At 37.4% G+C, this 21,367-nt stretch overlaps 1 protein-coding gene across 2 annotated transcripts in view; it reads right to left on the reverse strand.

The window, feature by feature from the left end:
* Positions 1-21,367, reverse strand: part of ZNF451 (zinc finger protein 451) — a 90,341-nt gene that overhangs the window by 46,454 nt on the left and 22,520 nt on the right. For both annotated transcript variants that reach the window (XM_066359124.1, XM_066359125.1), the window contains exons 4-5: positions 7,072-7,197; positions 1,368-1,479 (exon numbers count right to left, since the gene is read on the reverse strand). In XM_066359124.1, coding sequence (XP_066215221.1) covers positions 1,368-1,479; positions 7,072-7,197 — 238 coding nt within the window. The remainder of the gene's footprint in view (positions 1-1,367; positions 1,480-7,071; positions 7,198-21,367) is intronic.

Consider the following 21,367-nt stretch of genomic DNA (forward strand, 5'->3'; position numbering starts at 1 on the left):
AATCCACAGCTAAGGTTTCTGTGGATATTCCAAGCCATTAAGGGCTTAGAGCAGGGGTCTCAAACTCAACTCAGCATGTGGGCCGCAGAGCAAGATCACAGCCGTTTGGCGGGCCGCACTAGGTCTACAAAAGGCAACTGTTATGCAACACTTTTCTCACTGCAGTTGAAAACAAAAAAAAAATCAGTACAACAAGCTCAATCGTACATGCAGTTTACTCAGTGTCACAAAACGACCAGAAACTGTAGTTCGCATCACAACTAATGTTAACTAAGCTAATACCTAGCTAGGATGCTAGAGAAATGAAAAATACAAGTAGGCCCCTAGGCTTACTTAATTTTATCCAAAATATTTTGAACTTTGTGGATTAGTCTGCGGGCCGCACAAAATTGTTCGGCGGGCCGCATGCGGCCCGTGGGCCGCAAGTTTGAGACCCCTGGCTTAGAGGGTCTTCTATAAGATAGGCTACAAAGTTGCCATGGTGGGACAGTCCTATTGACTCTTAAAAACTGCACCTAATTGTCTAGCAGGGGAAAAATGTTTCAGGGACTCTTCCTGGAATCTCAGGTCTGCAAAGAGTAAAGAAAAGCCTACCCAATGCTTTAGAGGAGCCTCTCATGTGGTCACTTACTAACAGAATATCTACATAGGCTGCACTGACTAATCCTTTAGATCTCAGCTTAAATTCCATTTCCTCAGAGAAGCCTTTCCTGACCTTAAATAACCTGTTATATACCCTCCCAGGGACACATGTACTTTCACATAGTATCTATGAAATTATAAAAGAATAAATGAGCAATATCTAATGAGCTCAAGGATGACCTATATTACTTATACTCAAAATATACTTTTGCCAAGGCAGGAATATAATCAGTAAAGTAGGCCATTATTAAGAATCATTAAAACTAGCCTGACCAGGAGGTGGCGCAGTGGATAGGGTGTCAGACCAGGACACGGAGGACCCAGGTTCAAAACCCTGAGGTAGCAGCTTGAGCGCGGGCTCATCTGGCTTGAGCGCAAGCTCATGGACGGGACCCCATGGTTGCTGGCTTGAGACCAAAGTTCACTGGCTTGAGCAAGGGGTCACTCGCTCTGCTGTAGCCCCCCAGTCAAGGAACATATGAGAAAGCAATCAATAAACAACTAAGATGCCACAATGAAGAATTAATGCTTCTTATTTCTCTCCCTTCCTGCCTGTTGGTCCCTATCTGTCCCTCTGTCTCTGTCAAAAAAAAAGAATCACTGAAACTAAATTTTAATATATATACTTTATATACTTATTAGCAACCAAATACAATGAATACAATGTCTTAAAAGCTATACGGAAGCTAGGTAACCTTAGCATTCCACTGATCTCTAAAGAATACCTGGCATTTTTAGCCACTGGTCCACACACAGTCTTGCTGCTTCTGTATCAGAATGTCCTCGAATAAATTCCAATTCTTGTAACCCATGAGCATGTTGAAAATCGACTTTTTCCTAAAGATATTAAGAAAAAAAATAAATTAACCTATGATTACTAACCTGGATACCTTGAGAAAAAGACTTTGACACATCAGTGATCAGAAAGTACTGGTTAGCCTCTATCCCTGAACTCCACATCTAGGTCCCAAAGATAAGTCAAAACAAAGATTCATGCTGTGAGATGTTGATCCAATGTTATCTGTATCTGCACAAAGTTCACTCAACCTGCATGTTCAACAATAGGGCACTGTTTAACTAAATTATGGTAAGTACATTTCATTAAAGTCAGTAGAAATACTACCTAAACTTTTTTAATGAAGTAGAAACATACTTTTGGCCTGACCTGTGGTGGCGCAGTGGATAAAGCCTGGACCTGGAACGCTGAGGTCGCCGGTTTGAAACCCTGGGCCTCCTCGGTCAAGGCACATATAGGAAGCAACTACGAAGAGTTGATGCTTCCCGCTTCTCCCCCTCCCCCCCCCCCGCCCTCCTTCTCTATCTAAAAAGCAATCAATAAAACAAAATTAAATAAAAATTCTTTAAAAAAAAAAAAAAAAAAAAAACATACTTTTGATAAAGCAGTCCACCAAGTAGTACTAAACAAATGACACCAAATATAAAAACAAAGATTAATTTCAAGCTATATATAACTATCTGCAGAAGAGCGAAGACAGAAAATAAATACATTAAATTAAATAGCTATTTCTGGGAATAAAATATGAATAATTTTTCATTTTTAAACATTTATACTACCCCCCATTTTCCATATATTGAGTGGAGCAAAAATAGATTTACAGTTGTTCACATGAAAAATAATACAAAAAATAATAATAATACAAGAATAAACTATGCTTTGCATACTCCAACTATAAACTTATTTTTGACACACCCTGTATAGTCTGAAATACACAGAAGCCTATTAAGTATTTGTTCAGTGAATAGTATTACTTTAAGCAGATACTTATTAGTACTTAATATGTGCCAGTATAAAGCATTTATTGCCACCTAGATCAAGGATTGGCAAACTTTTCCCATAAAAGGCCAGACAGCAAATATTATCTCTATTGCAAGTACTCAACTTGCCACTGTAGCCTGGAAGCAGCCATAGACGCTATGTAAACAAATGGGCACAGCTATGTTCTAATAAAAATTTATTTACAAAAGTCAGCAGGCCAGTGTCAACCATTCAACTAGATACTTTAGACTGTTAAAGTCTCTAAATCTCTCTAGTTATATTATCTATAAGTCTATCTGCATATTCTCTAATCATGTTGTAGCTAACAATATTTACTAACCCCTTACCATGTAACAGTAACTGTTGTAAGAGCACTTTAGACTTAATTCTCACAATAACTCTATGCAATAGGTACTACTGTTGTTCCCATTTTATAATGGGAAACTGAAGTACAGAAAGGTCAAGTACACTGTCCAAGAATAAGCAGAACTGCCGGTATTTAAACTCTTATAATCTAATTCTAGGATCCATGCACTTAAACAGTACAGCATATTGTTTCAAAAAGCTTATGTTCTTAAAAAAAAAGATAAATTCACAAACATTAGATTTTCAAGACAGAGATCAGAATAATGAAAGGCCTAGTTAGCAATATAACAGTATCTTCGGTAAGGAAGAGTAAGTAGGACAGGGAGATTAAAAAAGATAAATATTTTTTTAATTGAGAGGTGGGGAGGCAGAGAGACAGACTACCACATGCACCCCAACAGGGATACACCTCACAAGCCCCCTAGTGGGCGATGTTCTGCCCATACAGAACTGCTGCTCCATTGCTTGGCAACTGAGCTATTTCAGTATCTGTGGCGAGGCCATGGAGCCATCCACAGTGTCGAGGGCCAACTCGTTTGAACCAATTGAGCCATGGCTGTAGGAGGAGGAGGGGAGAGAGAAGGAGAGAGAGAGAGAGAGAGAGAGAGAGAGAGAGAGAGAGAGAAGGGGGAAGGGGACGGGCAGAGAAGCAGATGGTCACTTCTCCTGTGTGCCCTGACTGGGAATTGAGAATTGAACCTGGGACTTCACACACTGGGCCAAGGCTCTATTACTGAGCCAACTGGCCAGGACAGATTCATAATTTTAATCTGAAAAAAAATTTTATTGGAACATTTTTCAAAGTACAGCTATAGAAAATGAATGCTCAAAGATGTTAATATGAATTATTTTTAAAACTCCTCCGTAATCAACTTCAGTAAATATAGAAACACTGATTTTAATATAAAATTTAAAAGGTTTTCTTTAGTACAGGGCTTCCAAAACCTTAAAGCACTAATGTGTGTGTAATTTCCCATCAGAGAGTAAGCAGTATCCCAACTTAATAAACCACCTATTATTTTTTTCAAAGTGTATGTATGCTATAGGATCTCTGTTCTGAATAACATGCTATGGGAAACAAAGTTAGTTTATGCAAAGAAAACAATATGGTAATCTTCCAGAAGATTATGAAGATTATTTATTTATAAAATTCAACCATTCATCAACATTCCTTATGAAAATCTATCACAATAAAAATTCTTCAATTAAATTACCGTATTTTGTTAACCAGTATCGCCCCAATAAATTCAATAGAAAGGAAATAAAAATAAAGTTTTAAAAAAATGTTCTCTGGCATTTCTCATAATAGAATTTTAACTCTGTGGCCAAACATAGTCAATGCTCAAAAAACATTCGCTGGCTGAAATCATCTCCAAAGGAGCCACCCTTTTCCTATGTCACAAAGCTATTGAATACTTCCACAAACTTTATAGTTACATCACTTATTGCAAGTTCTCTTAACTCCTGAAATACCAATAAGCAAAGTTTTTGGTAGCTAGTTACCTACTCAGCACAGCACATTATGTCCAGCAAAGAGTTTAATAATTTTTTTAAATGCACTCCATCATAAAAGACAATCTGCTTGAACAGCGAGACACCAAACATCCAAAAAGGCCTAGAATAGTTGAAAGACATTTTCTATTATTGTCTATTTTTAGTCAAAGTTATCAATCACCTACTAGAATTCTTCAAAAATTATTTTTATTTTGCCTGACTAGACAGCGGCACAGTGGATAGAGCATCATCATCCTGGGACACTGAGGACCCAGGTTTGAAACCCCAAGGTCACCAGCGTAAGCATGGTCTCATCCAGCTTGAGTGCAGGCTCACCAGCTTGAGTGAGGGATTGCTGGCTTGTGGGTGGGATCATAGACATGACCCCATAGTCGCTAGCTTGAGCAAGGGATCACTGGCTCAACTGGAGCCCCCCCAGCCAAGGCACATATGAGAAAGCAATCAATAAACAATTAAGGTGCCAAAACTATGAGTTGATGCTTGATGCTTCTCATCTCTCTCCCTTCCTGTCTGTGCCTCCCTCTAGCTCGCAAAAAAATTTTAAAAATGAAAAGAAAAAATTATTTTTTCTTTTAAGTTTTTGGTTTTTATGAAGTGAGAAGCAGGGAGGCAGAGAGACAGGCTCCTGCATGTGCCCAACGGGGATCCACCCAGCATGCCAATCAGGGGCAATGATCTGCCCATTTGGGGCACTGCTCTGTTGCAACTGGATCCATTCTAGCGCCTGAGGCGGAGGCCATGAAGCCATCCTCAGCGCCCAGGCCAACTTTGCTCCAATGGAGCCTTGGCTGTGGGAGAGGAAGAGAACAAAGAGAAAGGAGAAGGGGAAGGGTGGAGAAGCAGATGGTTGCTCCTCCTGTGTGTCCTGGCCAGGAATCAAACCCAGGACTTCTACACGCCAGGCTAATGCTCTACCGCTGAGCCAACCAGCCAGGGCAGAAAAATTTTATTTTAATTTCAGTTTCATTATCTTCCTTTCCAAGTGGTTTGTTTTTGTTTCTATCATCTTGTAAAAAAACAACTTATCCATAAAGGGAACCAACTACGAATGAAAGAAAAATAATGAACGGATAGCAAGCAAGGAGCTAAATAAAGCATCTATGTAAGTCTTTTTCTCTCTTAGAAAAGATAAATTTATTCTCTGTAGTTGATTGAATAAAAATTTCAAAAAACTAAAAAAACAACAAAAAGAATTTCAAAAAACTTTCTTCAATGCTAAGGTAAAGTCTTTAATACAACAAATGAACATTTATATAAACAGCAGCTAATACTCCTGAAAAAAACCCTGGTTGTCATAGTGACCATAAGAGTCTAAACTCATCATGAAAGTTTTATTATTTATGTGTCCATTAACACTGTCCAGGAAAAAAAAATACTGTCACTCAGGAAATCTGCAGAAAGTGAGGACAGCTTACAAACCACTCCTCTTTTTCCCATGACCCACAAACAATACACTTCAAATAGTTTTGGGAAACAATCTTCCTTCAAATTCAATACCGTTTCTGCCAGAAAAGAAATAATCCTATTTTTAAAATATCTCTATGACTCAGTATTTTCAACATACAATTAGAATACTATGTTCTCATTTAATTGATATTACATAAAAAAAACAACTAATTCTATCCCCCCAAAAACCTAACGCTAAATGAAAAGGTTGATTTATTGTATATCAAATGAAAAGATACTAAAACAGATGCTACAGAAATATATACATTCCCTTGTAATACCCAATGAATGATCAAGGAATCAAAAACAGATGTTAAATTTATAATATAATAGTGCTTACCCCAACCTGAAAGATTATTCCCAACTCTGTTCTTTACAGATCGAAGCCCAAAGTCTATAAAAGCTAAGTGAGCTGCTAAAATCCAAACAGCTGCTGGAGGAGCCATGATTTCAATTTCCATTTTAAAAATCCTACTGTGAAGTTTTTGTTTTGTTTTTTAAACCAAATTCATCAACATTCTACTCCTAATAGACAAGTGTCAATATTGTGGGGTTCTTTAAGTAATTTCCTTTGGGACTTTCTAAAGCAAGTCTTGGAAAGGATTTATATCATGCGAGATTCTAAACGAGGCTTCATTTTCCACACAGCAGCCCTTTTACAACCCTGACTCAAATTTCTTCCTTTTAGTAACTGATTTAATCTGGAGACAGGCTGAAGTTTAAGAAAGTGGTGTGGCTCTATTTAATAGAAAATTAATTGTAGATATGACCAGCTCATATCTACAAACCTGATAAACAATTTTTACTCTTGTAATAAAGTAGCCAGAACCTTTTAATTGCTCATTTGCTTTGAGTAATCCAATTATTTTTAATTCCCAAAATTAAAGTTCACTCAAGTAATTCTATTTTTTCATTTTTTCCAATATACATATATATATATGATCAGAACCCAAAAAACTAGGTGGGGGAGGTAGAAGAGAGTACAGGTGGGATAAATGCTGATGGAAGGAGACCTGACTTTGAGTGGTAAACATCAAGTATAAAATACAGATGATGTATTACAGAACTGTACATTTTGAAACCTATATAATTTTATTAATCAATGTCACCCCAATAAATTCAATAAAAAAGTTAAAAAAAAGAATCTAACAAACTAAAAACAGAAATGTAAAAAGTTATTATGAATTACTGCTAAATTAAAGTACTGTCGAGTGTCCATGTTGAACACGGATTCAATTATATATTTTTTATTATAAATTTCTCTTTACAACTTTATTATAAACAATTCTGTAATTTAGTTAAACACCAATTAAATAGCCACATACCCTGAATGCTCTATTCTTCTCTTCTTTCTGTTGTTTCTCCACTTCAACATGGCGGGCGAGACGAGCCAGAGTTAAAGCAACTTTATCCTTCTGATGGTCAATATGATCTTTATGCTTAATATTACCCTATAATTGAAAAGCATTCCTTTTAAAAACAAAATTAGCTTTGGGATAACATTTATCTATTTACCAAAGAGTTACTGTACTAAAGAACTATCTACCTTTACCATTACCTTTATTTACGATTACCACGTTTCTAAGAAATTGTCTTGTATATTTTACATTTTATGAGGTATTTTGTAGGTCAGCCAATCAACCATCAACACCTTTATTTTCAAAATTAGATACACTAGCTGATAGGATATTTATCATCTTTATTTACTTTATATTCATCTGGATATTAAAAAGTTTGGCATTGCTTTGTGCTGAGTCTATAAGGTAATTAATTAGTCGACCCTCCAAAAAGTAACAGTACAAACATCCTTGGATCTGGTTTTTTAGCAATGCCAGGACAGTATTTACTTAAGAGATACTCCTGTTCCAACATGTAAGGAGCTTAGAAGTTCTACCCCATCCAAAAAATGAGCAAAAAACCCCACAACAAATTGGTTAAATCAACATTGCTTCTTTGATTCATCAAAGTGAGGTGACAGTATAAACTGTTGCCCCCAAAATGAGAGAGAGAGGGGAGCAGAGACAAAGAATCATAACTTAGTGGAGAGGAAACCATGAGTAGAAACTGCAGCAGAAACCAGTACTGAGCAGGAAAACCTGAACTGTAATTCAATTGCTTGAAGGTCAGTGTGCACAAGTGTAAGCGTTAAAAACTCCAGGAGGATCCAATTACGAGGGGCCCTCACACTTGTAAGAGTTTACCCCAGGAGTTCTACCAGGCTCTCATAGTGAAGACTAGAGAAAAATTCCCTCATGCTTCTAACAGCTAGCAGGAAAAAGCAAGAATTGTGAAACATGCCAGAGCATCCTCTTAACAAGGTGTGCTCTCACAAGAAACTATTTTACCAGACTCTAACCTGCTAAAGTTTTATCAGAGCTTACTTAAATAACCTAATAGAAGGAAATCCCCAGTCCAGGCCACTGTAACTAGCCTGCCCCACTGAAGGGAGGGACTGAGAAGCACTGCTGAATTTCACGGTCCAGACACACAGGCTCACAAAGACAGAGACCTAATCTCAGGACTAAAGAACGCCATCACTTCTCCCATATCATACCACTATATTACTGAAGGTCTACTTGCCAGTTTCTTTTACTTAGTAGATAATGCCTACCATTCAACAAAAAATTACAAGGCATACATACTAAATGCAAAAAATAATCTGAAGAGTCAGAGCAAGAACAGAATGGCAGATATGGCAGGGATGCTGAAATAATCAGATCAGGAATTTAAAACAACTATGATTAATATGCTAAGGACTCTAATGAAAAAGCTGGCAACATGCAAGAATAGATGTGTAACATAAGTAAGAGCGATGGAAATCCTAAGAAAGAACCAAAATGCTAGAGAGAACTAAAACACTCTAACGAAAATGAAGAATGCCTTAAATGGGCTCTTTAGTAAGACAGCACACAGATGAGGAAAGAATCTCGGCGCTTGAGAATATGTCATCAAAAACTTCCCAAACTAGACAAATTGAAAAAAAGACTGAAAAATACAAAGCAATATCCAAGAACTGTTACAAAAGATATAATACATGCTAAATGGAAATACTAGAAGAAAGAAGAGAACAAATATATTATTCTAAGCAATAATAACTGAGAATTTCCCCAAATCAATATCAGATACCAAATCACAAATCAAGGAAGAAATAAAATCCTCTTTTGTTCACAGATAATATGATCTTAAGAAAAACATGCCAATTAAATGAAATTAGGGGTGAAGTAACCTGTATAATTAGATATTTATAGCAGTTTTATGAACAATTGCCCAAACTTGGAAGTAACCAAGATGTCCTTTAGTAGGTGAATGGATCAACTGTGGTACATCCATGTGATGAAATATTATTCAGTGCTACAAAGAAATAAGCTATCAAGTCATGAAAAGACATGGAAGAAACTGAAATTCAAATCACTAAATGAAATAGGCTAATCTGAAAAGGCTATGTACTGCATGATTCTAACTATATAAAATTCTGAAAAAGGCAAAATTATGGTGACAGTAAAAAAAAAAAATCTATAGTTGCCAGGGGCTGGGAGGTAGGGTGCGAAGAGTACAGAGGATTTTTAGGTCAGTCAACAACTCTGTATAGTACTATAAAGATGGATACCTGTCATTATTCATTTTTCAAGTCCGCAGATTTACAAGAGTGAACCCTAATGACTTTGGGTGATAATGCTGTGTCAATGTCGATTCATCAATTATAATAAATGTACCACTATATTGGGGGATGCTGAGAATGGGGGAAGTTATGCATGTCTAGGAGCAGGTAATATATGGGAAATCTCTGTACCTTTCTCTCAATTTTTCTGTGAAAATACTTCTCAAAAAAATACAGTCTTAAGTTAAAATCATTTTCTATTAGAAAAATTGGGTTACTATCTAAAATATTTCTCTAGGCAAATCAATCATATAAGTATAATTTAAATGTTATCAAAGGGGAATAGTAGCGTTGCATCAACCAAGGCCAACAGCAAGTGTGATTTTCCAAGTACACAAAAGTTCCATTGAAGTAAGCTCATATAAAAGGCCGAATTCGTATTTTCAGTATGAGGCTACATCTTTGCAATAAGAAATACACAAAGGATCACTTTCAATAGCAGTAGTCCCAGTTAACTTCCAACCACTTTGTAAGCCTATACTACTGTAGTAGTTGACATTCTACAAACTTTCACAAATCACAGTATAATGTAGCTTATTACAAATAGTCATAAAAAGCTATCTGAGCTCTAATCCTTTAGTCAAGACAAGTTAAATTTACTCCTTAGAAAGAGAAAAAAGTAATATCTCTATTTAAAATGTAGGTATATCTTGAGAAAATTTTATATAGATCCTAAAAGTATTTTAATTTATGGAAGCTAAAAATGTTTCAACATAGGGCTAGAGTGTATTAGTTTTCCTAGTAGCGATAACATTTCTTAGGCTTTAAACTCTAGCAAAAGTCATGTTTGGGAGGCCAAGTACACCAAGGTCATATTAATACACAAGGAAGGTAGACAAGGTATAAATGAGTGTTTACTTACAAAAAGTGTTATGTCACAATGATGTGAATTTTCTGGGGACAGGAAAAAGATGGTGTTACAGATTAAGGTATTACTATTACTAATACAGAAAGAGCTATGCTTAAATTGATCCCACTATCATTTAACTTTTCACTAGGCCACAACAAAATACCCATTCCTAATTACTACTGAAGTTATACTCATTCAGGAAGATTTTACATATTTTATATTCTTCTTAAGATTACTTTAAAGCATAATTTATTAATTATAAATATACTCTGGTTAAATGAAAAAGTCAGAAATACAGTGATTATACATCCAATGGGAAATACTTTTAGTAATTCACTTAGTCACAAAATATAAGTATGCTCCTAAAACTTTAATCCCTTTGCCCTTAAATTAACATTTAAACATTTGTTCAGGTGTATTTTTGGCTTCATTCTAAAATTAATCTCGAGCCCTAGAACATTACCTTTTGAAGGTAAAATAAATAAAACCTATTGGTATTTTTAGCTACAATTACTTTTTTTATATTTAGCTATCAGTAGCCTATTATCTTTTATTTAACTATGTCAATAAAAATATTACTTCTTTTATTTCCAATTAATTCTGATGTTTATATTTCATGACTTTGAAGTGCTCAAAAGATTTAATAGTCCTGATGCAGAAAACAAAAGACATTTAGAATTTCTGGCTTCCTCATCTAAGGGGACAATTTTTTATTTTCTTCTCAAAGCGAAAAAACAAAAAACAGGTTGCCATCTACATTAGAAGCAGATAAGCAGACTTAGAAGACAATTTGCTGGAGTAGAGGTAAAAAATGGTAGCTAGAAAAAGAAAAAATTTAACTTTGAAACCCTTGCCACTTTAAAAATGAAAAACAAAATTAAAGTACTTAAAATAAAAATGTTTTCTTTTAGCCTGACCAGGCGGTGGCGCAGTGGATAGAGCGTTGGACTGGGATGCCAAGGACCCAGGTTCGAGACCCCAAGGTTGCCAGTTTGAAAGCGGGCTCATCTGGTTCAAGCAAAAGCTCACCAGCTTGGACCTGAGGTCTCTGGCTCGAGCAAGGGGTTAGTTACTCAGTCTGCTGAGGGCCCACAATCAAGGCACATATGAGACAGCAATGAAAGAACAACTAAGGTGTCGCAACGAAAAACTGATGATTGATGCTTCTCATCTCTCTCCGATCCTGTCTGTCTATCCCTCTATCTGACTCTCTGTTAAAAAAAATAATAAAAAAATAAAAATAAAAAAGTTTTCTTTTAAATCAGGGGGAAAATTAAGTACATGAAGCAGGGCCTAATTTTTCCCTCACAAATTTGGATTTGGGGATCAAGATTGCTGGTTAATGCCAGGCCTGAGTAATAGGTCCGCTATGAACACTCACTCTTTCCAGAAAGCCACGTCCCTTGGATTTTTATTATTAGTGATCCAATATGAAGAGTGGCCTCTAGGGCTTTCTGAATTACACACTTGTGTGGTTCTGGGAGAACACATTTGGCACTGGAAAAACAGGGGGATCATTAATATTAAAGGACACATTAGGGATTTTACGTAACATTGGGTTACAGAAGGCTTTATTTTGCATGGAAGTATAACAGGTAATTCAAAGAATCAAGTAGATTCAGAAATGTAAATTTTAACTTGTCAGATTGCAAGGATAAATACAACAGGCCACACTGTTACTGACCCAACTGTGGAACCAAAGCTATGCTATTATTTGTCAGGAACGTGTGCAGAAAGTGAACTGATTTCAGGCTAGATGAGTGTTTTCAATGTTTCCTGAAGAACTAAGATGAAAGGGGCCACTATAGTCTTTGGTTCCATTGGTGCTAAAATGCTGAATTGTAATTTAATGCAAAATCACAAAATTCTATGACTGTTCTTAGTCTGGATTTGCCAATCTCTCTCAAAGCCTAGAGTTAAATAAACATTTAGGTCCCCAGATCTTTTCTAAGAAAGGTCAATTTGTAACTTTTTAAGCTAGACGTGGAATTGGCTCTCAATGGTAATAATAAGCTTTCTCTAAGTTTTATTTAGAATGTTAGCAGCTATAGGACCTTCAGAATAATCCTTCCTAAAGCATTTTCTGTGGTCACCCTAGACTAACTTCTGTATTAGATACCACTGTAGAATAATATTAAAGAGTCCACAATGATAGCAAATGATCAGCAGGAAAATACAATCTACTCAGTTATTTTCTGGAAGAAAAACAGGAAAGTCTTCAGTATACTGGAGAAGGGAGGGTCTTCATTTGCCTATATTTTAGAATCACACTCTGCATCAGTTTTTCTGTACCCATTTCCCTCCCACTGAGGAAGTTCTGTGGGATCGTAACAGAATTAGGGAAGTTGTAAAGCCAAAAAATAGTAATGGCAAATTCTAGTTCATTTACTATGAAACTCTTTTTATTTTTCAACTAAAATGATAGGTTTTTAAAATAAAAATCAGACGTATGCTTAAATGACATAGTCCAACAGAAACACGCACACACACACACACACACACACACCCCAGGGTGATCAGGAGTTGGAAAGTTACAAAATGAGGGTCACACTGGGTACAAGAAGAAAAGCTCTTCTAGAACCTCAAGAGCCAGTCTAATATAATATAGCCTCTCCCTGAGATCCTATCTGTACTCACATCTGGAAACTAGAGGTTCTTTTTTCTCAAGTGTATCTACATTTTTATTTAAAAATTGAAGCAAAACATCTGCAAAGCAAATTTGGGTTGTGCCCTAAAAATGGCAGTCAGATTAAGGATACTGGTTAAATCTGAGTACACATATCCATGAAAGTTAAGCATATAGAGGAGAAAGTAGGCAAGAATTCTTTTGTTCTAAAGGACTGTTTATCTTTTATTATTATTATTATTATTTTACAGAGACAGAGAGAGAGTCAGGAGGGGGATAGATAGGGACAGACAGGAACAGAGAGAGAGATGAGAAGCATCAATCATTAATTTTTGTTGCAGCATCTTAGTTGTTCATTGATTGCTTTCTTATACATGCCTTGACCATGGGGCTACAGCAGACCGAGTAACCCCTTGCTCAAGCTGGCAACCTCAGGGTCTCAAACCTGGGTCCTCCGCATCTCAGTGTGACGCTCTATCCACTGCACCACCTCCTGGCCAAGCAGGACTCTTTATCTTTTTTTTTTTTTTGCAGAGGCAGAGATAGACAGGGACAGACAGACAGGAATGGAGAGAGATGAGAATCATTAATCATTAGTTTTTCGTTGCATGTTGCGACTTCTTAGTTGTTCATTGATTGCTTTCTCATATGTGCCTTGACTGTGGGCCTTCAGCAGACTGAGTAACCCTTTGCTGGAGCCAGCAACCTTGGGTCCAAGCTGGTGAGCTTTTTGCTCAAGCCAGATGAGCCCGCGCTCAAGCTGGCGACCTTGGGGTCTCGAACCTGGGTCCTTCCGCATCCCAGTCCAACGCTCTATCCCCTGTGCCACCACCAGTCAGGCAGGACTATTTATCTTTTAATGTAGCTCAGTAGAGTTATAGCAAAAATTCCAAGTCTAAAAATAAAGTATAACTTGGACAGTAAAATAAGGTTTTCTTATGACATCTAAGATGGAATAGTAAAACTCAGTGGGTCAGTACAATTGGGAAAGAAAAAAAGTCAAGCCTGATAAACCATTCCCTTATTTTGTGAAGTAGGGGTATTTAATAAAAAGGAACTAATATGAATGGACACTATCATTTCATAACAATAGAGACAATCTCAAAACTCATACTTTAAGTTTCCTTTAGCAGTCACATATTGAGCAAAGTTAACCTTGTGGAAAACTAGTTGCAGTGTCCTGACTTCTCTTCTGCTGCACAAACCAATAACCAATTTAAACTTGAAATAAATTCAATTGAACTTTAAGCTTGTTCTTTCTGACCATGACTCACAATCCTGAGTATAAAAGGTCAGGAATCACATCCAAAGAGAATTCCAGTTTTCACCAAAGTATTTAATACTTCTATTTACTAATCAAGATTAATAAGCTAACAAAGATTTCCTGGGAACTATTAAAATTTCTAACATTGCTGTGAAACTGTGATTTGCTATATGAACTGTAAAATATAGCATGCAAAATTGTTAAATAGGCAAATTAATGATAACATGGCACAAAGTCCCACTAATAAATAAATCTATCATCTGTACAAAATAGGCCTTTTTTCTCTATAATTTGTTCTTAAGTGAAAACTATTAATTTTTTAATCATTCCTTCATGTAAAAATAGGTAAAATCTAGATGGCTAAAAAAATGTTAATATTTATTTCTGTCTTGAGAGTTTTCTCTTTTTTATCTCTATTTTCTAATATGCAATCTATTTTTTATGCAATCAGCATATGTAATAAAATTAACAAAATTTCAATTATTAATGAACAAGACTGTATAACAGGTTGGGAACCTATGGCTCGCGAGCCAGATGTGGCTCTTTTGATGGCTGCATCTGGCTCGCAGACAAATCTTTAGTAAAAAAAATAATGTTAAAAATATAAAACAATCTCATGTATTACAATCCATTCATTTCCTACTGCTCATGTTCATGGTTGCGGGTGGCTGGAGCCAATCACAGCTGTCCTCCGGGACACCATAAATTTTTATTGGATAATGCCTAAGGTACATGGGTCGTTGGATGGCTCTCATAGAATTACATTTTAAAATATGTGGCGTTCATGGCTCTCTCAGCCAAAAAGGTTCCCGAACCCTGCTGTATAAGGACAAAAGAAGGGTTGAGAAGCTCAATCTCTTTTTTGAAAATATAATGGATTTGGTTTAAATCACTAATTTATGCCTTATAAAAATATAATGTTAGCCCTGGCTGGTTGGCTCAGTGGTCGAGTGTCGGCCCGGCATGTGGAAGTCCAGGGTTCAATTCCTGCTCAGGGCACACAGGAGAAGTGCCTATCTGCTTCTCTACCGCTTCCCCTCTTGCTTCTCTCTCTCTCTCTTCTCCTCTCCTCCTGCAGCCATGGCTTGATTAGAGCAAGCTGGCCCAGGGCGCTGAGGATGGCACCATGGCCTCTACGTCAGTAGCTAAAAAAATGGCTATGGCTGCGACAAAGCAAGGGCCCCAGATTGGGAGAGCATCACCCTCTAGTGGGCTTATCAGGTGGGTCCCGGTCGGGACATATGTGGGAGTCTGTTTCTGCCTCACCTCCTCTCACTAAAATAAAAAAATAAAAATAAGAAAATATATAATGTTAGCCTGGCCTGTGGTGGTGCAGTGGATGGAACATCGACCTGGAGTGCTGAGGTCACTGGTTCAAAGCCCTGGGCTTGCCCCATCAAAGCACATACAATAAGCCAGGGGTCCCAAACTTTTTACACAGGGGGCCAGTTCACTGTCCCTCAAACCGCTGGAGGGCCAGATTATAAAAAAAATTATGAACAAATCCCTATGCACACTGCACACATCTTATTTTAAAGTAAAAAAACAAAACGGGAACAAACACAATATTTAAAATAAAGAAAAAGTTTTTTTTAATGTTTGTTTATTTATTTATTTATTTATTTCAGAGACAGAGAGTCAGAGAGAAGAACAGATAGGGACAGAGAGGCAGGAACGGAGAGAGATGAGAATAATCAATCATCAATTTTTCGTTGCGACACCCTAGTTGTTCAGTGATTGCTTTCTCATATACCTTGACTGTGGGCCTTCAGCAGACCGAGTAACCCCTCGCTCAAGCCAGCAACCTTGGGTCCAAGCTGGTGAGCTTTGCTCAAACCAGATGAGCCTATGCTCAAACTGGCGACCTCCGGTCTCGAAACTGGATCTTCTGCATCCCAGTCCGACACTCTATCCACTGTGCCACCGCCTGGTCAGGCTGAACAAGTAAATTTAAATCAACAAACTGACCAGTATTTCAATGGGAACTATGCTCCTCTCACTGACCACCAATGAAAGAGGTGCCCCTTCCGGAAGTGCGGTGGGGCCGGAAAAATGGCCTCAGGGGGCCGCATGCGGCCTGTGGGCCGTAGTTTGGGGACCCTGCAATAAGCAATCAGTAAACAACGAGAGTGAAGCAACTATGAGTTGATGCTTCTTGTTCTCCCTCCTCCTCAGTAAAAATCAATAAATCTTTAAGTATATATAAGTTTAACATCTAACCTTTATAGAGAGATGTATTTTTTTTTAGGTGAGAGGAGGGGAAATAGTGAAGCAGACTCCTATATGCACCCTGACCAGGATCCATCCAGCAACCCCATCTGGGACCAATGCTCAGCACTGGGCTATTTTTAGCACCTGAGGCTGATATGCTCCAACAGAGCTATCCTCAGTGCCTGGGACCACACTTGAACCAATAGAGCCACTGGCTGCAAGAGAGAAAGAAGGAGAGAAGAGGGGAGAGAAGCCAATGGTCACTTCTCCTGTATCCCCTGACCAGAATTGAACCCGGGACATCCATATGCTGGTGCTGATACTCTATCCACTGAGACACTGGCTAGGGCCGAATTCTGTATTTAGAAGAAACACTATCTATTAGTAAGTTGTATTTATTTTTCCCCCTAGGTCTTTGTCTCTATTATACAATTAGATCATTTCCCAAGCCTAAAAGAAATAGATATTAATCAAGAATTAGGACAAGTCATCTGACCGTGATGGTGCAGTGGATAGAGTGTCAATTTATGACACTGAAGTCCCAGGTTCGAAACCCTGAGGTCACCAGCTTGAGCACAGGCTTATATGACTTGAGTGTGGGCTCAAGGGTCTCTGGCTTGAGCAAAGGGACACTGGCTCAGCCGCAGCTCCTGGTCAAGGCACATCTGAGAAGCAATCAACGAACAACTAAAAGTGCCACAACAATGAGCGATGCTTCTTAACTCTCTCCCTTACCCTCTCTAGCTAAAAAAAACAAAAAAACAAAAAAATGAAACAACAAAAAAAACTAGCCTTCATATTGAATGCTGAAAAAACTTGCAATAAATTCATAAAACTTTTTAAAGTTCTCTTGAATAAGTTTTCTCAAATATTTTCTTCTTTTAATACTGATTTTTTGAGGTAAAATTGGTATATAACATTACATTAGTTCAGGTATACAACATAATAATTTGATCTTTGTTTACATACCAAAGGAATCACCACAAAATAAGTCATTACCATCTGTCACCATTAAAATGACCCTCATTCACTCACTGTCCATCCCTCAACACCTTTCTCCTCTGATAACCACCAATCTGTTCTCTATATCTGTCAGTTTTGTTTTTAGTCACATACAAGTGAAATCAGATGGAATTTATCTTTCTCTGACTTATTTCACTTAGCATAATACCTGCAAGATCCATCTATGTTGTCACAAATATCAAGATTTCTTTGGGTTTTTTTTTAAATGGCTAAGTACTATTCTACTGTGTATATATGCATATTTTCTTTATTCATCTACCAATAGACACTTACTTCCATACCTTGGTCACTGTAAAAAATGCTGCAATGAACACAGGGGTTGTAAATACCTTTTTGAATTAGTCGTTTCAGGCTCCCCTCCCCCCCCCCCCCCAAATACCTAGAAGAGGAAAGGCTTGATCCTGTGGTAGTGGCATTTTTATATTTTTGAGGAATCTCCATACTGTTTTTTTGTTTTCTTTTAAGACTTTATTCATTTTAAAGGAGACAGAGAGAGAGAAAAGGGGGAGGATCAGGAAGCATCAACTCCCATATGTGCCTTGACCAGGCAAGCCCAGGGTTTCGAATCGGTGACTTCAGCATTCCAGGTCAATGCTTTATGCACTGAGCCACCACAGGCCAGGATCCATACTATTTAATGTAGTGGCTGTATCAACTTACATTTCCACCAAGAGTATATGAGGGTTCCCTTTTGTCTACTTCTTAATACTTATTCTTGTATTTCTGATAATAGCCATTCTAATAGATGCAAGGTGATATTGCACTGTGGTTTTGATTTGCATTTCCCTGATAATTAGTAGTGTTGAACATTTTTCTGTGTGCCCACTGGCCAGCTGTATGCCTTCTTTGGAAAAAAAGTCTTTATCATCTGTCCATTTTTAATCAAATTTCTTTTGCTATTTCTTTATTTTGACATTAACCCCTTACTGAATACACAATTTGCAAATATTTTCTTCCATTCAGTAAACTGCCTTTTAATTTTGATGGTTTCCTTTGCTATACAGCTTTTTAGTTTGATCTAGTCCCACTTGTTTATTTTTGCTTTTGTTGCCTCTGCTTTTAAGTCAAATCCAAAATGTCAGTGCCAAGACTGATGTCAAGGGGTTTACTGCCTGTTTCCTTCAAGGCGTTTTATTATGGTCTCAGGTCTTAAATACAAGTCTTTCATCCATTTTGAGTTAATTTTTGTGTACGATGTAAAACAGCGGTCGTTACTTCTTTTGCACGTAGCTGCCCAGCTTTCCCACTACCACTTATTGAAGAGACTGTCTTTTGTCATAAATAGACCATATATGTATGAGCTTATCTCTGAGCTCCTTATTTGGTTCCATTGATCTATGTATATTTTACTATAGCTTTGAAATCAGGAAGTGTACTATCTCCAACTTTGTTCTTTCTCAAGATGGCTTTAGCTATTTGAGGTATTTTGTGGTTCCATACAAATTTTAGTTACTCTAGTTCCATGAAAAATGCTGTTTGAATTTTGATAGGGACTGCACTGAATCTGTATATTGTATTGGGTAATATGGACATTTTAAAATTAATTCTTCCTATCCATGAACATGAATTTATCCGTCCATTTGTGTCTTCTTTAATTTCTTTCACCAATGTCTTACAGTTTTCAGTGTACAGGCCTTTCATCTCTTTGGTTAAATTTATACCTATTATATTCTTTTTGATGTAATTAAAAATTGAATTTCCTGCCTGACCAGGCGGTGGCACAGTGGATAGAGCGTCAGACTGGGATGTAGAGGACCCAGGTTCGAGACCCCGAGGTCACCAGCTTGAGCACGGGCTCATCTGGTTTGAGCAAAAACCCACCAGCTTGAACCCAAGGTCGCTGGCTCCAGCAAGGGGCTACTCGGTCTACTGAAGGCTCACGGTCAAGGCACATATGAGAAAGTAATCAATGAACAACTAAGGTGTTGCAATACGCAATGAAAAACTAATGATTGATGCTTCTCATCTCTCTCCATTCCTGTCTGTCTGTCCTTGTCAATTCCTCTCTCTGACTCACTCTCTGTCTCTGTAAAAAAAAAAAAAAAATTGAATTTCCTTAATTTTTTTCTGAAAGTTCATTATTGATGTATAAAACTTCTGTACATTGATTTCTTATCCTGCAACTTTAATGAGTTCATTTATCCGTCCAAACAGTTTCTGCTGGGATCTTTAGGCTTTTCTATACAGAGATATTCCTTGACTTATGATGGGGTTATGTCCCAATTAACTCATTGTAAGTTGGCAATATTTTAAGTCAAAAATGCATTTAATACTCCTAACCTGCCAAACACCATGGCTTACCATAGTCAGTTTCTAGTGAATGCATAACAGTGTGCCCTACCATCCTAAAGTCAAAAAATCATTAAGTCATCCCTGGCTAGATAGCTCAGTTGGTTAGAGCATCATCCAGAAGGACAGAGGTTGCCAGTTCAATCCCCAGGCAGGGCACATACAGGAGCAGATCAATGTTCTTGTCTCTCTCTCTCCCCCTCTCTCTAAAATCAATACATTAAACATTAAAAAGAAATCACTAAATCAAACCATCTTAAGTCAGGGACTATCTATATGGTATCACGTCATATACATATAGTAAGTTTTACTTCTTTTCCAGTCTCCAACTTGATACCTTTTCTTTTTCTGGCCTAACTGCCCTGACTAGGACTTCCAATACTATGTTGAAGAAAAGTGGCAAATGTTGGCATCTTTGTCTTGTGCCTAATCTTTGAGAAAAAGATTTCAAGTTTTCACTGTTGATGTTACCTGGGGGTTTGCTATACATGGCGTTTACTACGTTGAGGTACGTTACCTCTCTGCCCGCTTTGTTCAGAGTTTTTTACCCTAAGTGTTGAATTCTGTCAAAAGCTTTTTCTATATCTATTATGATGACCATATGATGTTTATCCTTCAATGTGGTGTGTACCATGTGGACTGATTTACACATGATGAGCCATTTTTGTATCTCTGGAATAAATTCCACTTGATCATCGTATAGGATCCTTTCAATCTATTGTGAAATTTGGTTTGGTAATATTTTGGGGAGAATTTCTGCATCCAAATTTCCTCAAGTATTAAATACAAGCAGATCTTCCTGCCACTTTACTTTTTACTCATCCACTCACCCAAAAGCTGAGCCTCTACGTCACTTCTTATCGCCATAACTAACTAAATTAGCTTTCTAGAAATATTCACCAAGATCAAGTCAAAGAAAACGGAGAATAAAAGTACCAATTCTGCTTTTGTAAAGCAATTTCCGGAAACTCAGGACTGAAAAGCAGGGCTTCACAGGAGAAATTATCATTTTATAACAGCTTGTGACAGTGTATCATTTTGTGGCTTTTTTATCATAAGCAAATAATTTCTATTTTAAAATCACTATTTCTAATTTCTAAAAAGCAGCTTAATTCTTGAGTAACTAACAATAATCAAATTAAGCATTTTCTAGCCTGGCCAGGCAGTGGTGCAGTGGATTGAGTATTGGCCTGGGACACAGAGGACCCAGGTTCGAATCCCTGAGGTCGCTGGCGTGAGCGCAGGCTGATTCGGCTTGAGCATGGGATCATAGACATGACCCCCACGGGCTCTGGCTTGAGCCCAAAGGTCACTGGCTTGAGAAGGGGTCATTGGCTCGATTGGAGTCCCCTCTCCCCATCAAGGTACATATGAGAAAGCAATCCATGAACAACCAATGTGCCCAATGAAGAGTTGACGCTCTCATCTCTCTCTCCCTGCCTGTCCCTATCGTTCTTGCTAAAATAAATTTAAAAATTAAGCATTCTCTACAATATTACTTGTTTAATGGAAATATGAATGCAGTCACTAGGCCTCTCTGTGAAATAGCAATTCTGTTCCATGTACTACACGGGGACAAAATTTATGAGAAAGAACTCTGTAAAAAGAGCTGTTATCCAGAGAAGTGATAATAACCCAGTTCCCTGACTCACCAAGGTACCTTTTGGCTACTAAAAAAAGTCAGTAATAAAAAAAGATGA

The sequence above is a fragment of the Saccopteryx leptura genome, chromosome 1 (genome assembly GCF_036850995.1).
Source record: "Saccopteryx leptura isolate mSacLep1 chromosome 1, mSacLep1_pri_phased_curated, whole genome shotgun sequence".
NCBI classification, from domain to species: Eukaryota; Metazoa; Chordata; class Mammalia; order Chiroptera; family Emballonuridae; genus Saccopteryx; species Saccopteryx leptura.